Source organism: Rana temporaria, chromosome 7, assembly GCF_905171775.1.
Source record: "Rana temporaria chromosome 7, aRanTem1.1, whole genome shotgun sequence".
Classification (NCBI taxonomy): domain Eukaryota; kingdom Metazoa; phylum Chordata; class Amphibia; order Anura; family Ranidae; genus Rana; species Rana temporaria.
This window is the reverse complement of record NC_053495.1, coordinates 70126473-70153193: the sequence shown is the minus strand read 5'-3', so window position 1 is coordinate 70153193 and position 26721 is coordinate 70126473. Positions and strand designations below refer to the sequence as shown.

The 26721-nt window shown below is 45.7% G+C and overlaps 1 protein-coding gene across 1 annotated transcript in view; it reads left to right on the top strand.

Annotated features, from left to right (window-relative positions):
* ADSL (adenylosuccinate lyase) overlaps positions 1 to 26721 on the top strand; it is a 299794-nt gene that overhangs the window by 141620 nt on the left and 131453 nt on the right. Inside the window, exon 7 of the mRNA XM_040359575.1 lies at positions 13211 to 13301. Coding sequence (XP_040215509.1) covers positions 13211 to 13301 — 91 coding nt within the window. The remainder of the gene's footprint in view (positions 1 to 13210; positions 13302 to 26721) is intronic.

Sequence of the window (26721 nt, the reverse complement as noted above, 5' to 3'; positions counted from 1 at the left end):
TACTACTCTCTTTTTTGGGTAGGGGCCCACAAAGGAGGAACATGCCTCATTAATTGGTTCACAAGGGTACCCTTTCTCTTCAAACTTTTTCAGCATTAAATTAAATTCCCACTAGTGGGTTTCGTATGATTCTTGGTGATAATCTTGTCCGAATCATTCGTTAGCACTAAGTCTAGAAAAACCAATTTCACCAAGAATCATACGAAGCCCACTAGTGGGAATTCTTATCTTCATTACAAAAGTTGCCATCATCCCACTTGGAAACAAAACATTCCAAAAGGTCAATTCAATAGACTTAGAAAGAACTGTACAAAAAATGAGGATTATGTAGAAGAAAGTGGTTTAATGCTGAAAAAGTTTGAAGAGAAAGGGTACCCTTGTGAACTAATTAATGTGGCATTTTCCTCCTTTGTGGGCTCCTACCCAAAAAAGAGTAGAAAAGGAACACATTTAATGTTCATACCATAAGGTTTATGTCTACCTATAATGATGGGTATAAATCAGAAAATAATTAAGAAGAATTTTAATATCTTGCATCTAGATCAGAGATTGACTCCTGTACTACCAACTATTCCACAATTAACGTTCCATAGGGCAAGAACCATCAAAAATATACTGGCTCCCAGTAAAGTACAGAAAAAATCTTCAGGATCTCCATTAGACATTAGGTCTTATTTTAACGATAGAAAGGGTATTTTCCAATTTAAGAAAAGAGCATGTCTGACCTGTCAGTTCATTACACATGGAACAGACGAGATCAGTATGAGTTCAGGTAAAGGGTTTACGATCAAACAATTTATTACATGCTCTACTGATTTTGTTGTTTACCACTTGCGGTGCCCATGCAGGTTCTTTTACGTGGGCCGCACCATACGGGCACTAGGTGCTCGAGTCGGAGATCATCGCCGACTCATTAAAAAAGGTTGTACTGAACACAGTGTGCCACGACATTTTAACCGTACACACAATAGGGACATCAAATGCTTGGAAGTTTTCACAATCGAACATATTCCTAAAGGAACCCTAACATCAAATGAAAGATTCTCCCTTCTATGTAAAAGGGAAGTTTTCTGGATTTATATGTTCGATTCTTTGTCCCTGAAAGGGTTAAACGAGGAGATGGAGACATGTAGTTTTATATAGATGTCTATAAATAAATTTTACATGAATTTTATAGTCTTCACTCTCGTCTTCCAACCCCCCCCCCTTTTTTCGTATTCATTAATATATATATTTATTTTATTTTCATTATCCTTTTTTTTTTTTTTTTTATTCTTTTTCAGTATTCTTATTTAGATTTATTTTTAGTAATATTTATTATTTCCATTTTTATGTGTATGTATGTATATATGTGTGTGTGTGTGTGTGTGTGTGTGTGTGTGTATATATATGTATGTATATATATGTATATATGTATATATATGTATATATGTATATATGTATATATATATATATATATATATATATATATATATATATATATATATATATATATATATATATATATATATATATAAATACATATACTTTTTTGATTTTTTATTTATGTAATTTTTGAGCAATGAAGAGGTTAAGGTTTTGGGTTTCGAAGAACATGCCCCTGTTCCCCCCCACCCCTCGTTTTCTCCCGAATCCCTCCCCCTTTTCCTATTTAAACACGGTTAATGCCTCATTTCTTTGACTTTGAAAAAGCGCATGGAGCGCGAAACGCGTTGTCAAGGCAACCCCCCCCCTTCATCTATTTTAGATTTTATATTCGTATTTGGTCCATGAGGATTTTATTCAGTATTTTTTCATTTCTTCCTCATGCCAGCCTGAGCACATGAAGGACTAAGGCACCTACGGCACCGTTCATCCACAGCGCTGCCTGTCCCCTCAGAAGGCAGCTGGCGTCGCAGACGTGTGACGTCATTCCCTCAGAGGAACTGAGAAGATGTGTGTGTGTGTGGTCTTCTCCCTATCCCAGCCGCGCTACAGTCCTAGCCAGCGCTGTCTGCGCCTGAGGATATCTTCATCTTCCTCCTTTCCATTGATTTCTGACAGCCAGGTAACAGAAGCCTTGAGTCGCGTTGCAGCCCTGGCCAGCGCTGTCTGCACCTGAGGACCCCTCCACCTTCCTCTTTACCATCGATGGCTGACAGCTAGGGATTAGAAGTCCTAAGGTACCGTGTATTTTCCTTCATCTCAGGAGCTGCTCTCCGAGTCCTGAAACCTTAACCTATTGTGCTCTCTGGTCTTTGGATGATACCATCGCTGACTGTGCTTTATTTATTTGCATTCATTACATGGACTATCTTTATTATGTTTTATGTTTGGATTGGACTCATCCCATACCATTGCTATAAATAAATGGACTTAATTTCACACTTTTTGGTATTTAGTTTTTATATGTTTTGAGAGCCATGAGCGCTGATTTAAGTGTTTTTCTGTGTTCAAATAGTACTTCTGGGTACGATTTTTTTCGTGCAGCTCTGGACTCTCCTTTTTACACTCTCCAATGAGATATTGGTGATTTCCTGAAATATTATTTATACTACCATTTTTTAGCGCCAGTTTTCTTGTTGTTTTTTCATGTCTCAAATGTATAGACTGATACTCGGCACCCAACATAATACTGTCCCTTATGTTATTAGGGAATGGGAAAGAGAATTAAATAAGGTACTGTCAGCCGAACAAATTAAAAAAATTAATAAATAAACCTCCTCTACATCCATAAGTTCGTATGTTCAGGAAATGGCCTATAAATTCATGACAAGGTGGTATAGGACACCAGTAAGTTTAATGCGGCAGACGCACGGTGCTAGAGAGAGTGCAAGCAATGGGGTACATTTCTCCATTTATGCATTCTGGATAGCGATCGCACCATGGATTCAGAAGTTGACCCCTAGACCTATGGAGTGTACACCTTTTTTGTTTCCTATTTCATGGAACATCCAGGTCCATTAAAGCTTATTGGAAGAGTATTATACCGCACCTATTGGACACGGCCAAATTATTAATCCCCAGATTTTGGAAACAGATTGCCTGTCCAGCATTGTTGGACTGGAAAAAGGAGGTTAACCAGATAATGGAAGCCGAAAGGTGGACTCAAGTAGTGAAGGGCAAACAAGGGGAATTTGAGAAGACATGGGCAGGGTGGATACAATATGCACCTGAGATGGGCTGATGGGGAGAGTAAGGGAATTTAGAAGATCTAGAAGCGTTCTAACATAGCCGTTTGTGGTGTTAGCCATAGAGGAATAAAGAGTGGAATCACGAACCATGACCAGGATTTCCTTTTTTTTTTTTTTTTTCTTGTCTCCCCTTCGGCCTCCCTGCCAATACGTCGCCACCCCAACATTGTGAAGCGCGTTGTCTGTACCTATTGAGAGAGGGAGTGAGTTATGTCACATGGAAATGGTGAGGGAAGGGATGGGACTGTGACATCATAAGAGGCCCATATAAATCGTTGTGCATCCGGCATTACAGCGGGAGAGATTGTCGAGTCAACATCGAAGAGGAAAGAAGACGACGCAGAAGCGTGGCCCGCTGCTGGTAAAAGAGCTGGAAGATGATGGCGGAGGAGCCCGGCAGAAGGCAGAAAGAACCGGAGAGAGGAAGAAGAGCGGAGAAGTCAGAAGAAGACCCCCGAAGTCCGAAGAAGGGAGAAGACCAGGCCACCACTAGTAAAAGAGCTGGAAGAAGATCGTGAAGGAGCCCGGAAGAAAGAACCAGAGAGCGGATAAGTCGGAAGAAGACTCCCAGAGCTGACAAATTACTTTAAAAACCTGTCTGTGTTTTTTTTTTTCTTGACACTCCCCCCCCCCCAGGTGAATGGGTAGGGGTACGATGTACCCCAAACTCATTCACATAGGGTGGGGGGCTGAGATCTGGGGGCCCCCTTATTAAAGGGGGCTCCCGGATTCCGATAAGCCCCCTGCTCGCAGACCCCGACAACCAACAGCCAGGGTTGTCGGGGAGAGGCCCTTGTCCCCATCAAAGCACCTACCCCCCCATGTTGGGCATGCGGCCTGGTATGGTTCAGGAGGGGGGGCGCTCGCTCGTCCCCACCCCCTTTGCTGACCGACCGGGCTGCGTGCTCAGATAAGGGTCTGGTATGGATTTTGGGGGAACACCAATGCCGTTTTTGCGGCGTAGGGGTGGGGTTCCCCTTGAACTCCATACCAGACCTAAGGGCCTGATATGCTCTTGGAGGGGGAACCCATGCCAGTTTTTTATTTAAAATTTGGCATGGAGTTCCCCCTCCTGGAGGCGACTTCAAGTCGTGTGTAAGTTGCCCCAAGTCGTGCTGTGATTCACGCTCAAGTCGTGTCTAAGTCGCTTCGCAAAGTCGCGCTAAAAGTCATGTTGCCCATGTGAACCGACTCCTTGCTTGTTTGGAGAGTTCCTTGGTCTTCATGGCAGTGTTTGGTTAGTGGTGCCTCTTGCTTAGGTGTTGCAGCCTCTGGGGCCTTTCAAAAAGGTGTGTATATGTAATGACGGATCATTATGCTTGGATTGCACACAGGTGGACATCATTTCACTAATTATGTGATTTCTGAAGGTAATTGGTAGCCTTAGAGCTTTTTATGGGCTTTATATCAAAGATGTGAATACATACGCACATGCCAATTATCAGTTTTATTTTCCTGAAAAATTGTTTTATTTATATATATATATATATATATATATATATATATGTGTTCTGATCCATCGCATACCCTGTTTCCCCGAAAATAAAACCTACCCCTAAAATAAGACCTAGCATAATTTTCCTGGAGGACTGCAATATAAGCCCTACCCCGAAAATAAGCCCTAGTTTAAAATCCTATAACCCACTCTATTACAGTAGTACACAATGTACAATAAAATAAAACATAAAGTGTAGCGCTAATTATAAGTGAAATAAAGGATTGGGTATATTGATAATTAGCCAATCATAGAAAAGTGTCCATATGAAACACGTTGAAGTAGTCCATAAATATAAACTGTAAAAAAGTTACTACTAAATAGATCCTCAAAATTCAGTTCAAAGTGGGTAAATGTGCAAAAAGCTTCAATAAAAAAATAATAATACATTTTTATAGGTAAAAGATGTATAAATCCAGCACCGAAGTTGCTTACCAGAAGCTGTGGACCCAAAATAGGCATATACCTAATGGGTCAATTGCGCTTAAAGTTGATGATACCAGCGAGGAGGTGAAGTCCAACACAGGATCAGGTGAAGGTCGGTTCAGAGGCACCTTGTAATGGGTTGTAGACTTGGGTCCATATGGAGGTTCAGACACTCAATACAACGAAAGTAGGAAGAAAGAAGGCAAAGATGCACATAGTGTAAATCCGTTTAGAAGTTTACTTGGTAGCAAAATCAAAAAAAGGGGTTACACTCACATTTTCAGCACTTGTAACAGGCATGTAACAAAAAGCAGTATTGTCAGCAAATTCCCGACATGTTTCAATCTAAACGATCATCATTTGGGGATAGTTTAAAATAAATATAAATATATAAATACCTGCTATAAAGTTTTTAGCCAGTAAATAAAATTGAGCAGGAAGCCCATCCTCCTTAGTAGCTCCCACAGGTATAACCATTCGACAGTATCGAAGGCTTTCTCTGTCGATAGAGACTATCGTCCTAGAGCCCTGGTTCAGATGTTTTGCATGAATATTGGAAAACAACCTGCAGGTGTTAATGTCGGTGGATTGACCAGGCATGAAACCCATCTGGTCCTGATCTAATAAAGTTGACACTACCTGTCGTACTCTAGAATTCAATATTTTGGTGATTATTTTGAAAGCGCATTAAAGTAGAGCTATAGGCCTGTAGGAGGCACAAAAGCGTAGGTTTTTTTAGGGGCTGGGGAATAAGAACGATATGCACATCTTGAATGGATGAGGGTATGGAACCAGAGGTCAGGCATGCATTATACAAGGCAGCCAGATTTGAGGCCAGAAGTTCCACTTGCCATTAGGAATTGAGCCTATAACTGCTGTAACCTCCGGGGTAACTTCCTTACTTAAGTAGGTGCGCTCCGAGTCACACAGCCAACCCAACACCAAAGGAGCCAAGGACAATTGGTGAAAGTCCAATCGGAGAGAGGAGGAATATAAGGTAATGTAAAACTGCTTAAACTCGCCCATAATGGTAAGTGGAAGCTGATGTTTAGCCAGCATAGCCAAAAACCTGCCATTTTTGTTTCCCTGTTTGAAAAACTCCTGCTTATGGCTGTGAATCTGCAATTGGGCAACTTCAATTAAATAAATTTGTAAATCCCACCTCACTGCCATAAGTTGGTCAAAATTAGCCAGGGAGGGGGACTCTGAGTACCGTTGCATACTGTCCTCTGTTAAAGTTTGTAAAGCTGAAACACAGGCCAATGGCTCTGCCTTAATGGAGGCAATGGTGGATGCAGAAGAATATCTTGTGGATGCCTTAAAGGCGTCCAAACCGCACCTGGAGAAGCTGACCCAGCATTTGTAATAGTAGAGTAGATGTTCCTGAGAGGTGAGATGACAGATTCACCGGTTACGTAAGCGCCACAGCTCCCTAGATCTAGTGTGAGCAATGTGCACCTATACCAGGAGTGGGCAATGATCTGACAAGACCGCAGACAAATAACTTCTCTCCTGCACATCATTAAGAAGAGAGGGATTTCCAAATGTCAAGTCTATTCTTGACCAGGTTTTTTTATGTTAGCTAGGATTTGAAGAGATGTACACTCATGATAAGCTGTGATGATAAGCTGTAAGATGAAGCGGAAATTGCATCACTGCTTATGAACCAGGAACAACAATGATAGATTGGGTGAAGGAGGAGTAGTATCGCACTGTAAATTAACACACCACACTACCCAAGGATAACGTGTCAGGTGACAAGGCCAAACATGTCAGGTGACTGCAGGTAGTGATGTCCTATCGGGCCATTGAGAAGCACACCAGTGTGAACGTCCGGTTTCGGTTTTCTATGCTTGTATATCTTTATACAAATGTGAGTGGATATGTTTTTAACCACTTAAAGCAGAGGTCTGACAATTTTATTTTTTCTCTTAAAAGTCCGCAGCTACAAATCCTGCAGCTGCTGACTTTTAAAATAAGGACACTTTCCTGTCCAGGGCGCCCGCGATGTCGGCACCTAAAGATGATTATCCCTCAGCTCTCGGATACTGCCGCCACCATCTTCTGTAAGGGAATCAGGAAGTGAAGCCTTGCAGCTTCACTTCCTGGTTCCCTACTGCGCATCTCGTGCTGCACGTTCCCACTGGTACCTGCGGTCTTCTGGGACCTGTGTGTCTCCCAGAAGACACACAGGTCTTCTGAGGGGGGGGGGGGGAGAAGGCGCCGGACGTGGGGCTAATACCCGCGCGTGGCTCTTGTATCTATGCCCAGTAGTGGGAGCAAAATACCTGTATTAGACAGGAACCGGAAAAGCGGAAGTTCCATTTTTGGGTGGAACTCCGCTTTAAGGACTGAGCCTCTTTCTGAGATTTGTAGTTTTACAAGTTAAATTTTTTTGGTCTTACAAGCACACTTTTTATTGGAAAAATACACTTTTTTGAATAAATAAGACAAGAGGAAAGTTAGCCCAATTTTTTTTATATTGTGAAAGATAATGTTATGCTTAGTAAATTGATACTAGACGTGTCACGCTTCAAAATTGCGCCCGCTCGTGGAATGGCGACAAACTTTTGCCGTTTATCTCCATAGGTGACGTTTAAAAAATTCTACCGGTTGCATGTTTTGAGTCACAGAGAAGGTCTAGGGCTAGAATTATTGCTCTCGCTCTAACGATCGTGGTGATACCTCACGTGTGCTTTGAACACCGTGGGTGCTACTCACATATGTGTTCGCTTCTGCATGCGAGCTTGACGGGACGGGGAGCGTTTTAAAAAAATATATATATTTCTTGATCATACATCACGGGACACAGAGCCTTAATTACTTAATGGGTTATGTAGTCACCACAGGTGATTGGACATTGGCAAACACAATTAAAATTGCGTTCCTCCCCTATATACCGTATTTATCGGCGTATAACACGCACCTTAACTTCAAGAGGGAAATTTCAGGAAAAAACATTACACAGCCCCCTGGCATAGTACATGGACCCCCTGTACAACACCGCAGCCAACACCACAGCCCCTTTTCATTATAAAGACACCCCCCAGCACTCCCAGTGCTGGGACAGGGACAGCGCTGCCAGCATACTCTAAAGTGGAGAAAATTTTACACTGCCAGCCCCTTCTCATACACGGTGTCACTCTCATTGTAAAGCAAAGTTCTAAAAATACCTCCATTAACGCTGTTCTCTCTTATGGACCCGGTCATGTGACTGCTCTCCTCTCCTTCATTGACGGTCACATGACTGCTCTCCTCCTCCAATCAAAAGCTACACACGAGGAGGAGGCGGAGCGGAAGGAGGAGAGCAGCCACAACGAGCGGCGTTAAGATATGCAGAGGCTTAGATTTACATTGAGAGTTTACACAGGAGGAGCGGTATATGACAAAGGACTGACAGTAATTTTTTCTGAACTTCAAAGTTTACTGCCAGCGCTGTCCCAGCCGGCCCGATCCCCGCCCCCTGTTGGTAAAAAAAAACAGATATCGGCGTATAACACGCAGGAGAGGTTTACCCTCTGTTTTCAGGGTAAAAAAGTGTGTGTTATACGCCGATAAATATGGTAACCCCTCCAAAATGGAGAGTACTTTTTTCGCCAGTGTTTAAGGTGGTTGGTTACGTTCAACATGTGCTAAAAAGAAGGTGCTCTTTTGATGGTCTGTCTGCGGAGGCCTCGGAGCTATAACCGGATCCATACGTCGTGCCGATATCAAAAGCTTAAGATGGGTGGTATCCGTGCCTCGTGTAATGAAGAAACGAGGTTTGCCTGGAATGTCTCTCTGCGGAGGTCTGGGATCCAGACTTTAGCATACTAATACAACTGTGGCACGAAAAGTTTCTGGCATAGTCTTCTACAGGTTCAGGTATGAGGTTTCTCTAATGGAACCCTTGATAAACCTGAAGGTTGGCACAACTTGCCCACCGTGATGGATGAAAGCTCGAACTACTTTTATTCGATTTTCCTGCGACGTGGATAAGGTAAGAAGAGGATAATTTAAATTTTATATTTATCTTTTGTGAGTAGGATGTCTTTCCTGGTTTTCGCCACTGGAGGGAGTAAGTGCATACCTGGTGTATTCTTACATAGCCATCCAGGAACAAGTTCAGTGAAGTCGGTCAATTTAAACACCACGCTCCTCCTTTCGCTGCAGGCTCTGCCACAAAAATGCATACAGGGGTCCCCAATGATGCCCCAGTAATCTCTCCCCCCTTTCTTCGTTCTGGGTGCCGCCATGACAGCGGCGTGCGCGCGCCGGCAGCGTGCTTTTAACTGTCTTAGTGAGACATGGATAGGGGGAGGGCCGTGTTTGCTAGTGCCCGTGCGCAAACACGGAACACCTGTGTTCAGGCACCAAGAGGCTGGTTTAAAAGCCCAGCATGCCAGAAGCCTTCTGTAAAGCGGTATGGACAAAGAGCTGTAGGCTGTAAGCATCCTGTGGATTGAATCGGGCAAACCTAAGACTCCTACTCGGCATCAGGTTGTGCAGTGAGCTGATATTTTGTGTATTGTAAGACTATAGTGCAACAGTGATTGCATTTATTTTGTGGATAGTACCTTTGCTTTGCAGTAAGGACTATGTCCCCGAGAAGAGGAACAAGGGCTAGTAAAAGAGGCACCAGAAAATCCCTGCGTACAGCTAAGGATTCTGAGCTTGCTGCAGTTTACCACCCCCCTCTGTCAGTCTGGTAGCAGCCTCACAGGATGATTATATTCCCCTGTCTGGTTTTGCAGCTTCTCCTATGGCAGCTCCTGTATACCTCACTGAGGACGCTTTAAAAGTTGCTTTTGGATGGCTTAGAAGGAAGGATTGTTACTATTATAGCAAACTTCTTGAAAGATGGCAGAGAATGAAATGGGGTAGATCCCCTTCATCTGCTCTGGCTCTCATTAGATGGATGAAAAATCCCTCTCTGGAGATGAGGATCATGTGCAGTCTGAGGACTCGGAGGATGAGAGGGTTCCTGCTACCTCCTCAGTCGCTAAAAATGCAGGTGCAATATTTTGCAGAGATGGTGCGTGCCACTTACAAATTGCCTCCTTTTGGTGCATGCTCTTTTCCAGTTCATCCCTTGCTGGATAAACTGATGTATGATGATTGGGTTCACCCAGATAAACAGTTTTTTTCTCCTCTTGGGCAGTTTTCCCTCCTTTATCCTATGGAGGAAGGTTTCACTAAGAAATGGGGGGTGCCTGCTATAGATGCAGCTATTTCTTGTGCAAACAAAAACCTGACCTGTCCTATAGACAATGCACAGGGTTTTAAGGATCCAACTGATAAAAAGCCAGAGTCCCTATTAAAAGCCTCCTGTTCCATGGCTGGGGCTGTAGTACAACCTGCAGTTGCAGCTATTGGTGTATGTCAGTTCCTTAAGAAACAAATGAAGCAGATGATTAAAGGGTCACTAAAGGAAAAAGTTTTTTTAGCTGAAATGACTGTTTACAGGGCATAGAGACATAATAGTTAACTGATTCCTTTTAAAAATGATTAAAAATAGATAAAAAAACAATCATATAATGTGCCTGCAGTGTAGTTTCGTTTTTGCTGTTGTTTCCTGGTTCTCTGATGTACAGAGAGCCACTAGAGGGCAGTCAGCCAATAGAGAGCAGTGATACTTTGTCTAAAACTCCTCAGCACCAATCCAGTTTCGTTTTACACACAGCTCCTTGATTAGTGACCACCGTGAGAAATCTCCCAGTACTGTGGTTATCAGGAAACAGGCAACCAGGATGTGTCCAGAACAGAGAGGATTTACAGAAACATGAAAGCAAAAACGAACAATGAGGACATGAAACCAGGACTGCAGTAAGGTAAAGGAAGCTATTTAGCTAAAAAAAAAAATTCCTTTAGTGACCCTTTAATCTCCTCCTTACAGAGGAGATTGAGGTTTATGAGGACCTTCCTAAGGCCTTGTGTTTACGATTGATAAGATTATGGACTCTGTTCAGCAAGCATCCCGCTTGAATCTCCTGCAGTTAAACATGCGCAGGTCCCTTTGGTTAAAACATTGGGAGGCCGAGATTTCTTGCAAGAAATACTTGGCAGCGTTCCCCTTTGGGGGAGGACGCCTGTTTGGGGATAACTTGGATAAATACATCCAAAAGATTACTGGAGGCAAGTCTACTCTGTTGCTGGTTAAGAAGAAGAGTAAACGTCCTTCATTTTAAGCGTTCTTTCTCCAGCCCCTGAAACCTAATTTTTCAGGCAGTGGCGACAGCCTCCCCAGTCTAACACTAGGGGAAAGGCCCAAAGCCAAGCATAAGGGCAGAAAAGGACTTGGTGTTCAAAGCCTAAGCAGACCCCCAAAACTTCCCTATGAAGAAATCCAGCAGGTTTAGGAGTTCCTCCCAGCTGTTAGTATTGTTCAGTGGCCCCAAAAATGGATCCAAAGCGTCCAAAAGCTCTATCGCTGGATGGATTAGGGAAGCTATTTGTGAAGCTTACAAAGCGTCAGGTCGTAGTCCTAGAAACTCGACTGCATAATTTGTGGTAGTGGGGGACTGCGTTCGCGCTTTAAAAAAAAAAAAAAAAAAAAGAATTAGGGCTCATTCAACAAGATGCATGGCTACATCATGGGAAGAAATTTCTAAAGCTGCCGTCTGGTCTTCCGCTCATGCATTTGTCAAACATTATAGAGTTCAGATGCTTACCAGCCAGGACCTTTCCTTTGGTCGGAAAGTGCTTCGGGTTGTTGTCCCTCCCTAAGGTATAGTATCTTGCTTATCCTTTCAAGTAGCTGTCCTGGAAGGTGAGGGGGGAAAACCCCCGTTAGACTTAACGGTAATGGTATTTCCAGGAACCTTCCAGGACAGCGTCTATATTCCCACCCTTTTTTTTTTCTTTCACCTGATGGTGGTGTGTTTTTAGTTGTTTCGTGTTTTTCCTCTGCCGAGTGCACTTTGGAGGTTTACTTGATCTTCTAAACAACTGAAGGTCAGAAGAAAGGGAGGGGCCTTTTTAAATTGTATCTGATTTTGTGTTTCCTGTAGAGGGGGGAGCCAATCATCTCTCAAGTAGCTGTCCTGGAAGGTTCCTTAGAAATACTGTTACCGGTAAGTCTAACAGGATTTTTTTTTCAAGTCTAGGCCGATATGCATTCTTCTACATATTTTTGGTAAAAAAAATTGCGATAAGTGTTTTGATTGGTTTGTGCAAAAGGTATAACCTCTCCAAAATAGGGGACTGTTTTATGGCATTTTTATTAATATTATTTTTTTTACTAGCGGCGTTGAGTGATTTTTTTAAATCGGGACTGCGACATTATGGCGGATACATCGGATACTTTTGACACCATTTTTGGGACCATTGTCATTTTTACAGCGAACAGTGCTATAAAAATGCACTGGTTACTGTAAAGATGACACTGCCAGTGAAGGGGTTAACAACTAGGTGGCACTGCAGGGGTTAAGTGTTCCCTATGAAGTAATTCTTGCTGTTGGGGGGCGTGGCTACACGTGACATGTCACTGATGACCGCTCCGATCACGGGGAATCGTCATCAGTGACAGTGTCACTAGGCAGAATAGGGCAATTCCCCTGTTCTGCCCTTGCCCAATCTGCCTGCCCGTTGCCATTCTGTCGACGTATATAGTCATGTGGCGGTTGGCAAGCGGTTAAACAATGTGAATTTAGTATCACTTTAAAGTGGAGCTTCACCCAAAACGGGTATTTCTGCTGATCTCCCTTTTCGCTGCCATAATTGGGGGGGGGGGGGCGGGCATTTGTCTTTGACCGGAAGTTCAACACCCCGCTTCCCCTGCAACCCTTCACAGGTTCCAGAAGACTGCGGCCTATTCACAAAGCGCATTATTTTTTATGGTGGGGAGCCTGAAGCTCTAACTTGAGAGGTGGAAAAGCAGACAGACCTATTTAAAGGCCAGTGCAAAAAGGTACTAATGTCCAAATTATACCAGCTCAAAGCAACAAATTTGGTTTCCGCTTTTGAGAATGTAGAACTTTGTAAAGTAGATGATTGCTGACTGGTTACTGACTTGCTGCATGTTCTTTTATCTCTGCAACGCTGGAAACCATTTTATTTAAAAAAACATATTGCATATACAGTCTACTTGAGATCTCTTCAGGTCTGCAGGGTCACATACATATGTTTCTTGTTCTAGGGCATACATAATAACAGGTCAAACGTACAGCCGCAAAGTTGATGTAGAAGTTTTGTCTGTCCTTGCCAGTCTGGGAGCCACAGTCCACAAGGTAAGTTAACAGTGCGGTATATCATAAAGAACTGAACTTCATTGTTTTAACTGTAAATGAACTCATGATATGTTCATATTGTATGTGTTTTAAACCCCTAAAGCTGAAATCCAAGTGGGCTTTCTCACGGACAGATGAATGTAAAGATAAAGAATGCCGGCATTTCCAGGCAATCGAAAAAATTTCTACCCCCAAAAATCCATACCAGTTCCTTACCCGAGCATGCAGCTTGGCAGGTCAGGAAAGGGGAGCAGTAGTGTGAGAGCGCCCCCCCCCCCCTTTTTGAACAATACCAGGCCACTTGCCCTCAACATGGGGGGGATTGGTGCTTTGGGGCAGATCCCAGCCCCCTCTTATGTGAATGGGTATTGGGTACATCATACCCCTACCCAGTGTTGTAAGTAACGGCGTTTAAATAAACGCCGTTACCTAACGCAGCCCCTTTTGAGGGTAACGAGTAATCTACCTGATTACTCTTCCCCTCTCGGCAACGCTGTTCCCATTACTTGGGCGGCGTTACCGCAATTACATCTACTGTACTGTACTGTACTGTACTGTACTGTAGGTAAAGTTGATCCAGGGTAAATCCGATTGCCTCTCGGGGGATCAGGAAGGAATTTTTTCCCCTGCTGTAGCAAATTGGATCATGCTCTGCTGGTTTTTTTTTTTGCCTTCCTCTGGATCAACTGTGGGTATGGAGTTGGGTGTATAGGATTGTACTGTGTTTGTTTTTCTTTATCGTACATCACGGGACACAGAGCGGCATTCATTACTATATGGGTTATATGGAGTACCTTCAGGTGTAGACACTGGCAATCTCAAACAGGAAATGCCCCTCCCTATATAACCCCCTCCCATAGGAGGAGTACCTCAGTTTTTACGCCAGTGTCTTAGGTGTTAGTCATGGTTTAGCTTGCCTCCGCATCCTTGGGATTAGGTGAGCTACCGGTTCTGTCCAAAAAAGCCTCAGCGCTAAAGTGGTCAGTAACCGGACCCCAAACCCTTGGGGTATAGCCCATAATGCTTTTCTTTTTAGAGAGCTGGACCCTGGGCCCAGAACTTAGAAACCTTTGGGTACCTAAAGTTTTCTGTTGCCAGGGTGCTATATGGGCCCAGGACAGTGGATCCTTCATAGGAACCCAGGGCCTGAAGGTCTAGACATCCCCACGGAGATGGGGGAAGATTGGGCCTCTTGCTTGGCAAAGTCCTGCGGCATGGAGCAGGTAAGTGAGGGGAAAACTTGCGGAACTTGGTTCTTAGCAGGTTTTTTTCTGGGGGGTCACAGGGGACATGCCTAAAGTTATGCACTGCATCTGGCAAACTAGTCACATATCATAAAGATAGGATGGCTCTCTATGTATTATTCCCCATAAGATGTGACCTCCCTTGTAGTGTTGGAAAAGCATTGAGTGGGGCCTGTGTTATATAAAAATATATGTGTGTGTCAGAGAGCTTTGCTTACCTGCAGGCCTCCAGGCGATGCTCCATTCAGTCTTCCTCCTCAGAGCCTGCAAGCAGGCAAAACGCTGACCTCCTCATGGTTCCAGGCTGCAGGCTGCAGTTTGCTGGAACAGAGAGGTCCCTTCCTCCCAAAATCCCCCCCCCCTCCCCCTGTCGGGAGGGGCATTTCCTGTTTGAGGTTGCTGGGGGGGAAGGGCGGGTCAGTGGCTTAAAGGAAGGGGCGGCCCTTCCTTGTTTGTTCCATCAATACTTTGGAACTGAGGAGAAAGACCAGAGCGGCAGCACGGGGCGCCGAGGACACACAGTGGCCAGAAAGGATATTGCAGTCTTCAGAGGACTGTTTTGTCAAGCCTAGAAATAGGCTGTTTCTTTTCCATCTCATAGTTTTTCTTTGCAATACTACTCAGGGGGACAGAATGTTTTTTCTTTCCTGGATTTGAAACAAAAAAAAAAAAAAAAAAAAGTCATCTAGGGGAGAGGAAGCATTTTTTTATCCCCCAAACAGGTGTTTGGACAATTAACTTTTATAGTTCCAAATACCAATAGGTAGCAGGTGTACCTCGGTATTGTACCATGGTATGCTGCTGTTTTCCCTACAGGGAGCCTTGGGGCCATCGGGATCTGGGGCTGGAGCTGACGCGGGTCAGTCCAACCCTAAGATGGTCACGGAGGAGGTATTACTCACCTCTTTAAAAGAGATGCAGAAAAGCATGGGAAAAATGATATCCGCAGCTATGCGGGGCAGTAAGCGGAATAGATCTCCGTCGCCCGAGCGCGGACCCTCAGAAGAGGAGGTCCTTTCCTCAGGGGAATTGGACGACCTCTTGGACACGGACCAAGTAGGTTCAGGGATCGAAGACCCGGATACAGAGGAGTCTGGGGCAGTCTCCCTGAGGGAGAGCTGGTGGATTCAAGGATTGTCGGACTTGGTCCATAGGACATTCAACTTGCCAGTACCAGATCTCCAGGTATCGACGGTTTCAGCTTTGGGCTCACTGAGGGCGCCTCAAAGCAATGCTGTGTTTCCGATCCATCCTCTATTAGAGGGAATTTTGTTCCAAGATTGGAACAAGCCAGATAAGATCTTCTTACCACCTAAAAGGTTCTCTGTCCTATATCCTATGGAAGAAAATTTTTCCAAAAGATGGGCTACTCCTGCAGTGGACGCAGCCATCTCATGTGTTAACAGATCGTTAACATGCCCTGTAGAAAACATACAGGTGTTCAAGGATCCAGTTGATAAGCGCTTGGAAGCACTACTTAAGAACTCCTTCACTACTGCAGGGGCAGTAGTACAGCCAGCTGTGGCTGCGATTGGGGTCGCTCAAGCATTATCGGATCAATTTAAGCAGATGCTTAAACTTATTCCGGCCCAGCAGGCAGAAAAATTTTCGGATGTCCCTAAGGCCATATGTTTTACGGTAGACGCAATCAAGGATTCTATCCAGCAAGCGTCACGTTTATCGTTATCCCTTATCCATATGAGAAGACTCTTATGGTTAAAAAGCTGGGAGGCTGAGCCCCCATGCAAGAAACTCCTGGTAGGGTTCCCCTTCCATGGAGGACGACTCTTCGGAGAAGACCTAGATAAATACATTCAGACCATTTCAAACGGCAAGAGTACTCTCTTGCCAACTAAGAAGAAGGTTCAGGGACCTGCGTTTAAACGACAGTATTCCCCTGGGCAGGGGCCCTCTAATGCCAAGCAGTATCGACGGCCTCCTGCAAAAGCAAACTTCGGCTTCAACAGCAGATCACAAGGACAGGCTGTTAGAGGCAAAAGGCAGTGGTTTCGCAAACCAGCAAAACCAGCCCCCAAGCCAACCTTATGAAGGGGCGCCCCCACCCACGAAGGTGGGGGGAAGGCTGCGACTCTTTTCAGAGATTTGGGAAGCCAGCATTCCCGACGAGTGGGTACGGTCTTCCGTGGCCACAGGCTACAAATTAGATTTCCTAAGGTTTCCTCCTCCTCATTTCCAGAAGTCGAGGATTCCAAACGATCCGGAAAAGGGAGCCGCATTAAGATCGGCATTAGATCATCTACTTTCCCAGGAAGTAATAGTAGAGGTACCAGTCCTGGAACAGGGGCTGGGTTTCTACTCCAACCTATTCATCATCCCAAAATCCAATGGAGATGTCAGGCCAATTTTGGACCTAAAGATGGTAAATGCATATCTAAAGATCCGCTCATTTCGGATGGAATCCGTGCGGTCAGCAGCTGCCACACTCCAGAAGGACGACTTCATGGCGTCCATAGACATAAAGGATGCCTACCTTCATGTTCCAATTTATCAGCCACATCAAAGATATCTACGCTTCATGGTGGCTTCGCGTCACTTCCAATTCGTGGCGCTTCCCTTCGGGTTGGCTACGGCCCCCCGGGTGTTCACGAAGGTCCTAGCTCCAATCCTAGCCAAACTAAGGATCCAAGGGGTCACGATCCTAGCATACCTGGACGACCTCCTAGTCATAGATCACTCGTCTCCCGGCTTGGAGCGAGCAGTGGCCCTCACGGTCCAATACCTCGAGAGGTTCGGCTGGGTCCTAAATCGAGAAAAGTCAGCTTTCCAGCCCACAAAGCAGTTGGAATATCTCGGCATGAGATTAGACACAGAACAACAAGGAGTGTTCCTACCTCTGAGGAAGGTAAAAGCCATCAAGGAATTATTCCTACTGGTTCTAAGCAAGAAAGAACCGACTATTCGCCTATGTATGAGGTTACTAGGCAGATGGTGGCCACATTCGAGGCGGTACCATACGCCCAGAGCCACACTCGCATCCTACAGGCAGCCATCCTGTCAGCATGGAGCAGAAGGCCACAGGCCTTGGATATCCCGTTGCCGCTCTCATCAAGAGTCCGACAAAGTCTGTGTTGGTGGTTAGACCCTCAGAATCTACTGAAGGGGAGGTCTTTCAGCCCAGTGGCTTGGAAGATAGTGACCACAGACGCCAGCCTGACGGGCTGGGGAGCAATTTTGGATGGTTGCACTCGCCAAGGTACTTGGGCAAAGCCAGAGAAGCAGTTGCCCATCAACATCTTGGAGCTCAGAGCTGCTCGACTAGCCCTCAGGGCTTGGACGTCAAAATTGCAGGGGTTCCCGGTGAGAATTCAATCAGACAATGCCACGGCCGTGGCACACATAAATCACCAAGGGGGAACCAGGAGTCAAGCCGCTCAGAGAGAGGTGAGCTTGATTCTTCTATGGGCAGAGGCTCATGTGCCCTGCATATCGGCAATATTCATTCCAGGAGTGGACAACTTTCAGGCGGACTTCTTAAGCCGCCAGACTCTATGGCCGGGGGAATGGTCTCTGCATCCACTAGTCTTTCAAGCACTCTGCCAAAGATGGGGAGTGCCGGACGTGGATATCATGGCATCGAGACTCAACAAGAAACTAGACAGGTTCATGTCCCGCTCAAGGGATCCGATGGCCTGCGGAACCGATGCGTTGGTTTGCCCTTGGCATCAGTTCAAACTTCTTTATGCGTTTCCCCCGCTCCAGTTACTACCCCGCCTGCTGCGCAGGATCCGGGTGGAGCACATACCAGTCATCCTGGTAGCTCCAGCATGGCCCAGAAGGGCATGGTACTCACTAATCTTAAGGATGGTAGTGGGAGACCCTTGGACTCTTCCTCTACGGCCAGACCTGCTATCGCAAGGTCCGATCCTCCACCCTGCCTTACGGCATCTAAATTTGACGGCCTGGAAGCTGAATCCCTGATTCTCAGGGGTAGAGGTCTGTCTCAGAAAGTAATCTCTACCCTAATCAGAGCCAGGAAACCGGTCTCTAGGGTGATTTATTACAGGGTCTGGAAGGCCTATGTAGGCTGGTGTGAGTCCAAGCGATGGCTTTCTCGCAAATTTACCATCGATAGAGTATTAAGTTTTCTCCAGCTAGGAGTGGATAAAGGATTGGCATTAAGCACAATCAAAGGACAGATTTCTGCTCTGTCAGTGTGGTTTCAGCGGCCGCTGGCCACCCACTCGCTGGTTAAGACCTTCCTTCAAGGGGTCTTACGTATTAGACCTCCAGTTAAATCCCCGCTTTGTCCGTGGGATTTAAATCTTGTTCTGTCAAGTTTACAGAAACAACCGTTTGAGCCGTTGGCTGATATTCCTTTGGTTCTACTGACAAGGAAGTTAGTATTTTTGGTTGCCATAGTTTCCGCAAGAAGAGTTTCGGAGCTGGCAGCCTTATCCTGTAAGGAACCATATCTTGTTTTTCATAAGGACAGGGTCGTTCTCCGCCCTCATCCTTCCTTCCTTCCGAAGGTCATATCCAGTTTTCATTTGAACCAGGATTTGGTATTACCATCCTTCTTCCCTAAACCTACTTCCAGAAAGGAAGGGTTGCTGCATACCTTGGATATTGTCAGGGCCATGAAGGCCTATCTTAAAGCTACAAAGAAGATCCGGAAGACAGATGTGCTGTTCATTCTACCGGATGGGCCCAAGAAGGGGCAGGCAGCTGCAAAGTCCACCATTTCTAGGTGGATTAAGCAATTAATCACTCAGGCCTACGGCTTGAAAGGGTTGCCTCCTCCAGTATCATTAAAGGCTCATTCTACTAGAGCCATGGGCGCCTCCTGGGCAGCACACCACCAGATCTCTATGGCTCAAGTTTGCAAGGCGGCAACCTGGTCTTCTGTCCACACGTTTACAAAATTCTACAAGTTGGACGTAAGAAGGAATACTGATACTGCCTTCGGGCAGGCAGTGCTGCAGGCTGCAGTTTGAGACCCTCGGATTCCGGGGGCTCCTCTTGTTCGAGTTAAATTTAAAAATTTTATTTTTCTCAACTAAGTTGGATTTATTATGATTTGAGTATATCTCTAAATTAAATCCTTTTGTCTTGGAGATGTTCTCCCTCCCCTCATTGTAAGCATTGCTTTGGGACATCCCATATAGTAATGAATGCCGCTCTGTGTCCCGTGATGTACGATAAAGAAAAAGAGATTTTTAATACAGCTTACCTGTAAAATCTTTTTCTTGGAGTACATCACGGGACACAGAGCTCCCACCCCTCTTTTTTGAGGACCATTTTGGGAGGCATACTGCTTGCTACAAAACTGAGGTACTCCTCCTATGGGAGGGGGTTATATAGGGAGGGGCATTTCCTGTTTGAGATTGCCAGTGTCTACACCTGAAGGTACTCCATATAACCCATATAGTAATGAATGCCGCTCTGTGTCCCGTGATGTACTCCAAGAAAAAGATTTTACAGGTAAGCTGTATTAAAAATCTCTTTTTTATTTTGTTTTTTTATTTTTTGTGGTTGAACTGGATGGACTTGTGTCTTTTTTCAACCTGACTAACTATGTAACTATGTACTGCCACTAGATGGCAGCATCTAGATGGCACATTACTAGACAAGTGACTGCCGGGACACACCCTCTCCTCTCCTGATTGGCGGAGCGCTTCCTCTCCTCTTCTCTTCCCTGGCCAGCAGCTGCCTCTGGCTCTGATTGGCTGAAAGTGTTTTCTGCGGTGCCGAGCTTCTTCTGGTTCTCCACCTGTTGCTGCGGATGGTGCTGGGCTCTTCCAGGGATTTACAGGTGATGTGTGCGGGGACTGGGGGCTAAGGACTGCCGGGGGACGGGTCACCTGTGTCGGGGTGGGACTCGGGAGGGGAAGCCCCACTGCTCCTCATTGTCTGCCCTCCAGCTCCAAACACGCTGACAGTGGATGGGACATACAGTGAGGCTGCAGATTTCTTCCCAGGAATCCCCTTCTCCTGTATGGAGGAAAGCCCTAATTGGTGTCACAGCAGCCCCAGCCACTCACTCTCCCTCACTCACTCCTCCCTGCAGCCCCCACCTCTTCCTTCCACAGCATGGAGGGTGTCTGCTTTCATATACACCCCCCTGCCTGCCTGCCACAAGTTTCATCACCTGAACTATCCCCACTTCCCCGGCCCCGCAGTGTGAAGGAGAGAACTCCATACTGAGAGATGTGTGCTCTGAGGGGAGAGAGCTCCATGCTGTGTGTGTTCATACACACCACTAGTATGAGGAGAGGAGGACAGGGCTCTGACTTCACACCACATGACAGCCTCAGCTTCTCCCACACACCACAGTAAAGGGTTAAAGCACCACTCTTGTCAGAAAATAGGACCTTCAGTGTTTTTTATATTTTATTGAAATATAACAACTGACATGTATGTACATAAAAAAAAATAGGTACCGGATTCTTAAATATAATGTAACATATCAAATGCAAGTAAGGCCCCTTTCACATTGGCAGACCGTTCGTCCGTTTATTACAAGTCCGTTTACGGACTTGTAATGTATCCCTATGGGATCGCGTCCGTTAGCGGATGGAGCATCCGCTAACGTCCGCAACCATCCGCGTCCGCAAAGATCCGCTTTTGCGGACGGAAGAAAACCCTATTTTTCTTCCGTCCGGCGGAACGGATCGGATGAAGACGGACAGACGGTCCGTCTTCATCCGATTCCCCATAGGGGAGAGCGGAGGAAAGACAGGGGGGTCTCTGCACAGTGTGCAGGGACCGCCCTGTCCGCCGACAGCTCAGCGGGGATTACGGATGATCCCCGCTGAGCCGACGGACACACACGGAGCGGACACAAAAACGGTCCGCTCCGTGTGAAAGAGGCCTTACAATAAGGAGTTGGGACCTTCAGTTTTAAAAGTAGCCAAGCATCACACCGCCCTCCTACACCACACACAACATTGTAGAATGCACACCTGCTGCTGTGAATGGTCTCCTAAAGTGGTATTAATAGCATTAAAAAGGCCCCCACTGCAAGTCAACGCCATAATGTTCTAGTATGCACCTGGTAATAGTACATTACGGTAGACTTATTTAGCCAAAACTCTCAGTCTGAGGGTCTGATAGAACGTAATTGCATTGTAGAATATTAAAAAAAAGTCAGTTACTTTGCTGAGTAACTAATTACTTTTTCAATGTAGTAACTGAGTCACTAACGCAATTACTTTTTCAGAGAAGTAATTTGTAACTGTAACTAATTACTTTTTTAAAGCAAGATGAGCAACACTGCCCCTACCCATTTAACAACAAAAGTGTCAAAAAATATTTTTACACCATCAGGAGTGGTGCCACCAGAGCATTTTTTTTATTTTTTATATATATATATTTTACGGGTCCGCCGGGCGTTGTGATTGACGATGGATGTACATCAGGGGACACTTAGTCAAAAACTGCTTTTACTAATATTTTTTTTACATTTTTTTTTGGTGAATGGGTATGATGGGGTATACCCATTCACATGGGGGGGGGGGGGCTCTTGTTAAAGGGTGCTTCCAGATTCCTGCCCACAGACTGCGACAACCACAGCCCAGGGTTGTCGGGAAGAGGCCCTTGTCCCCATCAAGATAGGGACAAGGTTCTTTGGGGTGGGCATGTTGAGGGCATGTGGCCTGGTATGGTTCAGGAGCGGGGTGCTCGCTCGTCCTCTCTCCTTTTCTGACTTTCCAGGCTGCATGCTCTGATAAGGACTATGTGTGTGTGTGGCGCTGTTTTTTTTATTTTATTTTTTACTATTTTTATTGCCAGGAAATGCCGACATTTATCTTTATCTTCAGGAGGATATTCAGAGACATAAGGATATTGGACACTGGCAACTAATCAGAGCTGTTGGGACAGCCCAGCATAACCCCTCCTACTTCAATTATGCCTCTGTTTTTGCTTGTGTTCTAGAAGAAAGTGTCTTTTTTTTCTCCTGCTGAGAGAAGCAAACCCCCATACTTTTTGTTTAGATTTAAGATATATTGTTATGGCAGAGTGGTTATGGCTTGTGTCCCATACAAATGGGACACAAGCTTTTACCATTGGGTTCTATGTGGCTTCTTTCAGTTGATTGGACACTGGAAAAAAAATATAGCCTCTGCTTAAAATCTCTCCTAATGCAGCTTCCAGATAGGTTGAGCCCAAAGCAAAGCCTTGGGGACTGTACCTGGACCCCACTAGATGGGCACTGGCCTATAATTTTATTGCCATGCATTGGGTCCTGCTGTTGGTGCTCACCTTGGCACATTTTGTAACACTGGAGTTATCCACGGGATGCCTTACACAGGTGTGTGGCAGAGCCCTGTCCCTGAAGAAATCTTCCTGATATGCTCATCAGAGGGCACAGCTAGGATAAGGTTTATGCCTTCTTACTAGGTGTCAGGGCTGGGCTCAGCCCTTTCTTCTCTGTGCTGGCAGCTCAGCTGTTGGCTAATTGCCAGCTCCCATCTCTCCACAGTGATCCACCTGTTGATTATCATGCTCGTCAGCTCTGCCTACTTAAGGGCCCTTTCACACTAGCGGACCGTATGTCCGCATTTTCATCCGTCCGTTTGCGGATGAAAACGGGACATACATGGGTCCCTATGTGATTACGGGTGTCAGCGGATGAACATCCGCTGACACCCGTAATTTGTCCGCCTCCGCAAAGATCCGCATTTGCAGACGGAAGAAATCCTATTTTTCTTCCGTCTGCCGGATCGGATCAACACAGACATACGGTCCGTGTTCGTCCGATCCCCCATAGGGGAGAGCGGAGGAAACACAGGGCGGTCCCTGCACAGTGTGCGGGGGACCGCCCTGTCAGCTGCCAGCTCAGCGGGGATTTTATGGAGGATCCCCGCTGAGCAAAGTGGACACACGGAGCGGATCATTACTGATCAGCTCCGTGTGAAAGGGCTGTAAAGCCTGCCAGTTCAATTGCTCTTTGCCTTCACCTGTGTTAACATCACAAGAGACTTTCTCCTGTGTTCCTGTTGAAGACTTGCTTGACTGACGTTTCCTCTGGCTACAGATCCTGCTTGCTGTACTACTACCTTTATCGCTGGCTCTTGGACATTGGCTTGGCCGACTACCCGATCCGGTTACTGAACTCTGGCTATGTTTTGACTATGCTTACTCTGTTTACCTTTTTATTTTTATTATTAACCCCTTCCATACGGGGCATTTTCACCCCCTTCCTGCCCAAACCAATTTTTAGTTTTCAGCGCTGTTGCACTTTGAATGACAATTGCGTGGTCATGCAACACTGTACCCAAATTAAATCTTTGTTTTTTCCCCCCCACAAATGGAGCTTTCGTTTGGTGATATTTGATCATCTCTGCAGTTTTTATTTTTTGCGCTATGAACAAAATAGCGGCAATTTAAAAAAAAAAAACACAATTTTTTACCTTTTTTATGTAATACATAAAAATGTTTTCCTCAGTTTAGACTGATACGTATTCTTCTACATATTTTTGGTAAAAAAAAATGGCAATAATCGTATATTGGTTTGCGCAAAAGTTATAGCGTCTACAAAATAGGTGATAGATTTATGGCATTTTTATTTTATACATTTTTTCACTAGTAATGGCGGCGATCTGCGATTTTTTTTTTTTTTTTTTTTTTTTTTGTGACTGTGACATTGTGGCGGACACGTTTTTGGGACCATTCACGTTTATACAGCGATTAGTGCTATAAATATGCACTGATTACTGTGTAAATGTGACTGGCAGGGAAGGGGTTAAAATGTTCCCTAAAGTGTGTTCTAACTGTAGGGGGGAGGGGACTCACAAGGGGAGGAGACAAATGTGTGTTCCTCTGTACTATGAACACAGCATCGGTCTCCTCACCTCTGACAGGAGGTGGATCTGTGCGCTCCCTAGACCCCCGGGAACAAAGGACGTCATATGACGTCCACCCGGATCGAGGGAGGGTTCCTGCCGGCGTCCTTTTACAATGGCCCGGTAGGGAAGAGGTTAAACAGGTGTGATTTAACTGTACTTCTGTCTCGGTCTGATTTATGGTCTCTGACAGTAGGCGAAGGGCCATGAATTCAGAAGATGCAGCCAATCCACTTGTTAATAATTTTTCCAGATTGGATGACCTGGATCACCGCATGAATCAGTTTGCCATGGCGATACAGGCGCTCCTGAGTCGCACAGCTCGTCTAGAGTCTCCCACTGTGGCCGCTTCGGTAGTCTCTGTGCAGCGATTTGGGGGCAATCCAGTTCAGTGCACAGGGTTTCTCAACCAGGTTGAGATGCTGCCCCAGGCATTTCCCACGGACAGAAGCAAGGTGGGTTTTGTGATATCTTTGCTTGTTGACAGAGCCTTGGCCTGAGCAAAACCCTCTATGGGAGACGCAAAAACCCATGGTCCTTAGTTACCCAGAATTTGTGGCTTCCTTCAAAATGGTATTTGACGTTCCTGCATGCTCCGCTTTTGCTGCCAAGTGCCTCATGTCCATCAGAGTACGAGGACGGTTGCCAATTATGCCATTGAATTGTGTACACTGGCAGCAGAGGTTGCTTGGAACAATAAGGCCCTTGTGGTTGCTTTTTCTCACGGTCTCTCGGATAACATCAAGGATGAGATAGCAGCCCGAGAGATACCCACTAAGTTGATCACATTTGCCATCCTCATTGACTCTAGACTAAGAGAGAGACTCTCTTAAGGAGCGCTTTCGGAAGCCTCCTGTACATTTGTCTCCAAGCTTTGCAGTCCCACCCTTGCCTCCCTCACCTCCCATGCCCCCTGGTACCGAGCCGGTCTGTGATGATGAACCCATGCACTTGGGCTTCACGCGTCTCTCTGCAGACGAGAGAGCCCTTAGGAGGAGGGAGAGATTGTGCCTTTATTGTGGCCAGGCTGGTCACTTTTTGAAGTCTTGTTTTACCCGTCCAGAGAACGCCCAAACCTTGAGGTCCTGTGATGGACAGACCTTAGGTGGCGTTGTTTTGTCTCCAGTTTCCCAGAAGGATAAGCCCCTAGTTTCGGTTACCCTGTTGTGGGCTGAGTCATCCGTCGAGATACAGGCTCTAATCGACTCTGGGGGCTGCAAGCCTGTTAATTGATGCTGCCTTTGTATCGAAGCACTCGATTCCACTGCAGCTGCGTGACACTCCACTTGCCATTGATGCTCTTGAGGGGAGACCTCTGCAGCCTGCCCATGTGATTCATGAGACTGTTCCGTTGTCCATGGCCGTAGGGGCCCTTCACCATGAGATAATCCAATTCCAAGTTTTTTCCTCACCTAAGTTTCTGCTGGTTATTGGTTATCCTTGCTTACAGAGGCATAACCCCTCTTTTGATTGGCTCCGTGCTGAGGTTCTGTCCTGATATCCACAATGCAGTAAGAGATGCTTCCAGAAGGTAGCCAAGGTCCTGTGCACTTCTTCACTCTCCTCCCTGCCGGAGGAGTACAACGATTTTAGCAATGTCTTTGACAAAGGTCAAGCTGGTACTTTGCCTCCACACTGGTCGTATGATTGTGCAATTGATCTTCAACCTGGTGCCATAACCCCTTGTGGCCGGATGTACCCTTTGTCGGTCTTGGAGTATAAGGCCATGGAGGAGTATGTTGCAGACTTCAGTCGCAAAACCTCGTCTTGTGCTGGCGCTGGTTTCTTTTTCGTGAAGAAGAGTGGTGAACTGAGACCTTGCATTGACTATAGGGGTCTCAATCGTCTTACCATTAAGCATGCCTATCCGATTTCGTTGATTACGGAATTATTTGACCGTCTCAAGGGAGCAACGGTTTTCACAAAGCTTGATTTGAGGGGGGCATACAATCTCGTGAGGACTAAGGAGGGCGACGAGTTGAAAACTGCCTTTAAAGCGGGAGTTCACCCATTTTATTTAATTTTTCCTCTTTTCCCCTTATATTCCTGCTCGTTTGGTCCAGGGGAATCCGCTATTTGTTTTAAAATATGAGCAGTACTTACCCGTTTTCGAGATGCATCTTCTTCCGTCGCTTCCGGGTATGGGTCTTCGGGAGCGGGGGTTCCTTCTTGATTGACAGTCTTCCGAGAGGCTTTCGACGGTCGCATTCATCGCGTCACTCGTAGCCGAAAGAAGCCGAACGTCGGTGCGGCTCTATAATGCGCCTGCGCACCGACGTTCGGATTCTTTCGGAAAATGGTGACGCGATAGATGCAACCGTCGGAAGCCTCTCGGAAGACTGTCAATCAAGAAGGAACGCCCATTCCCGC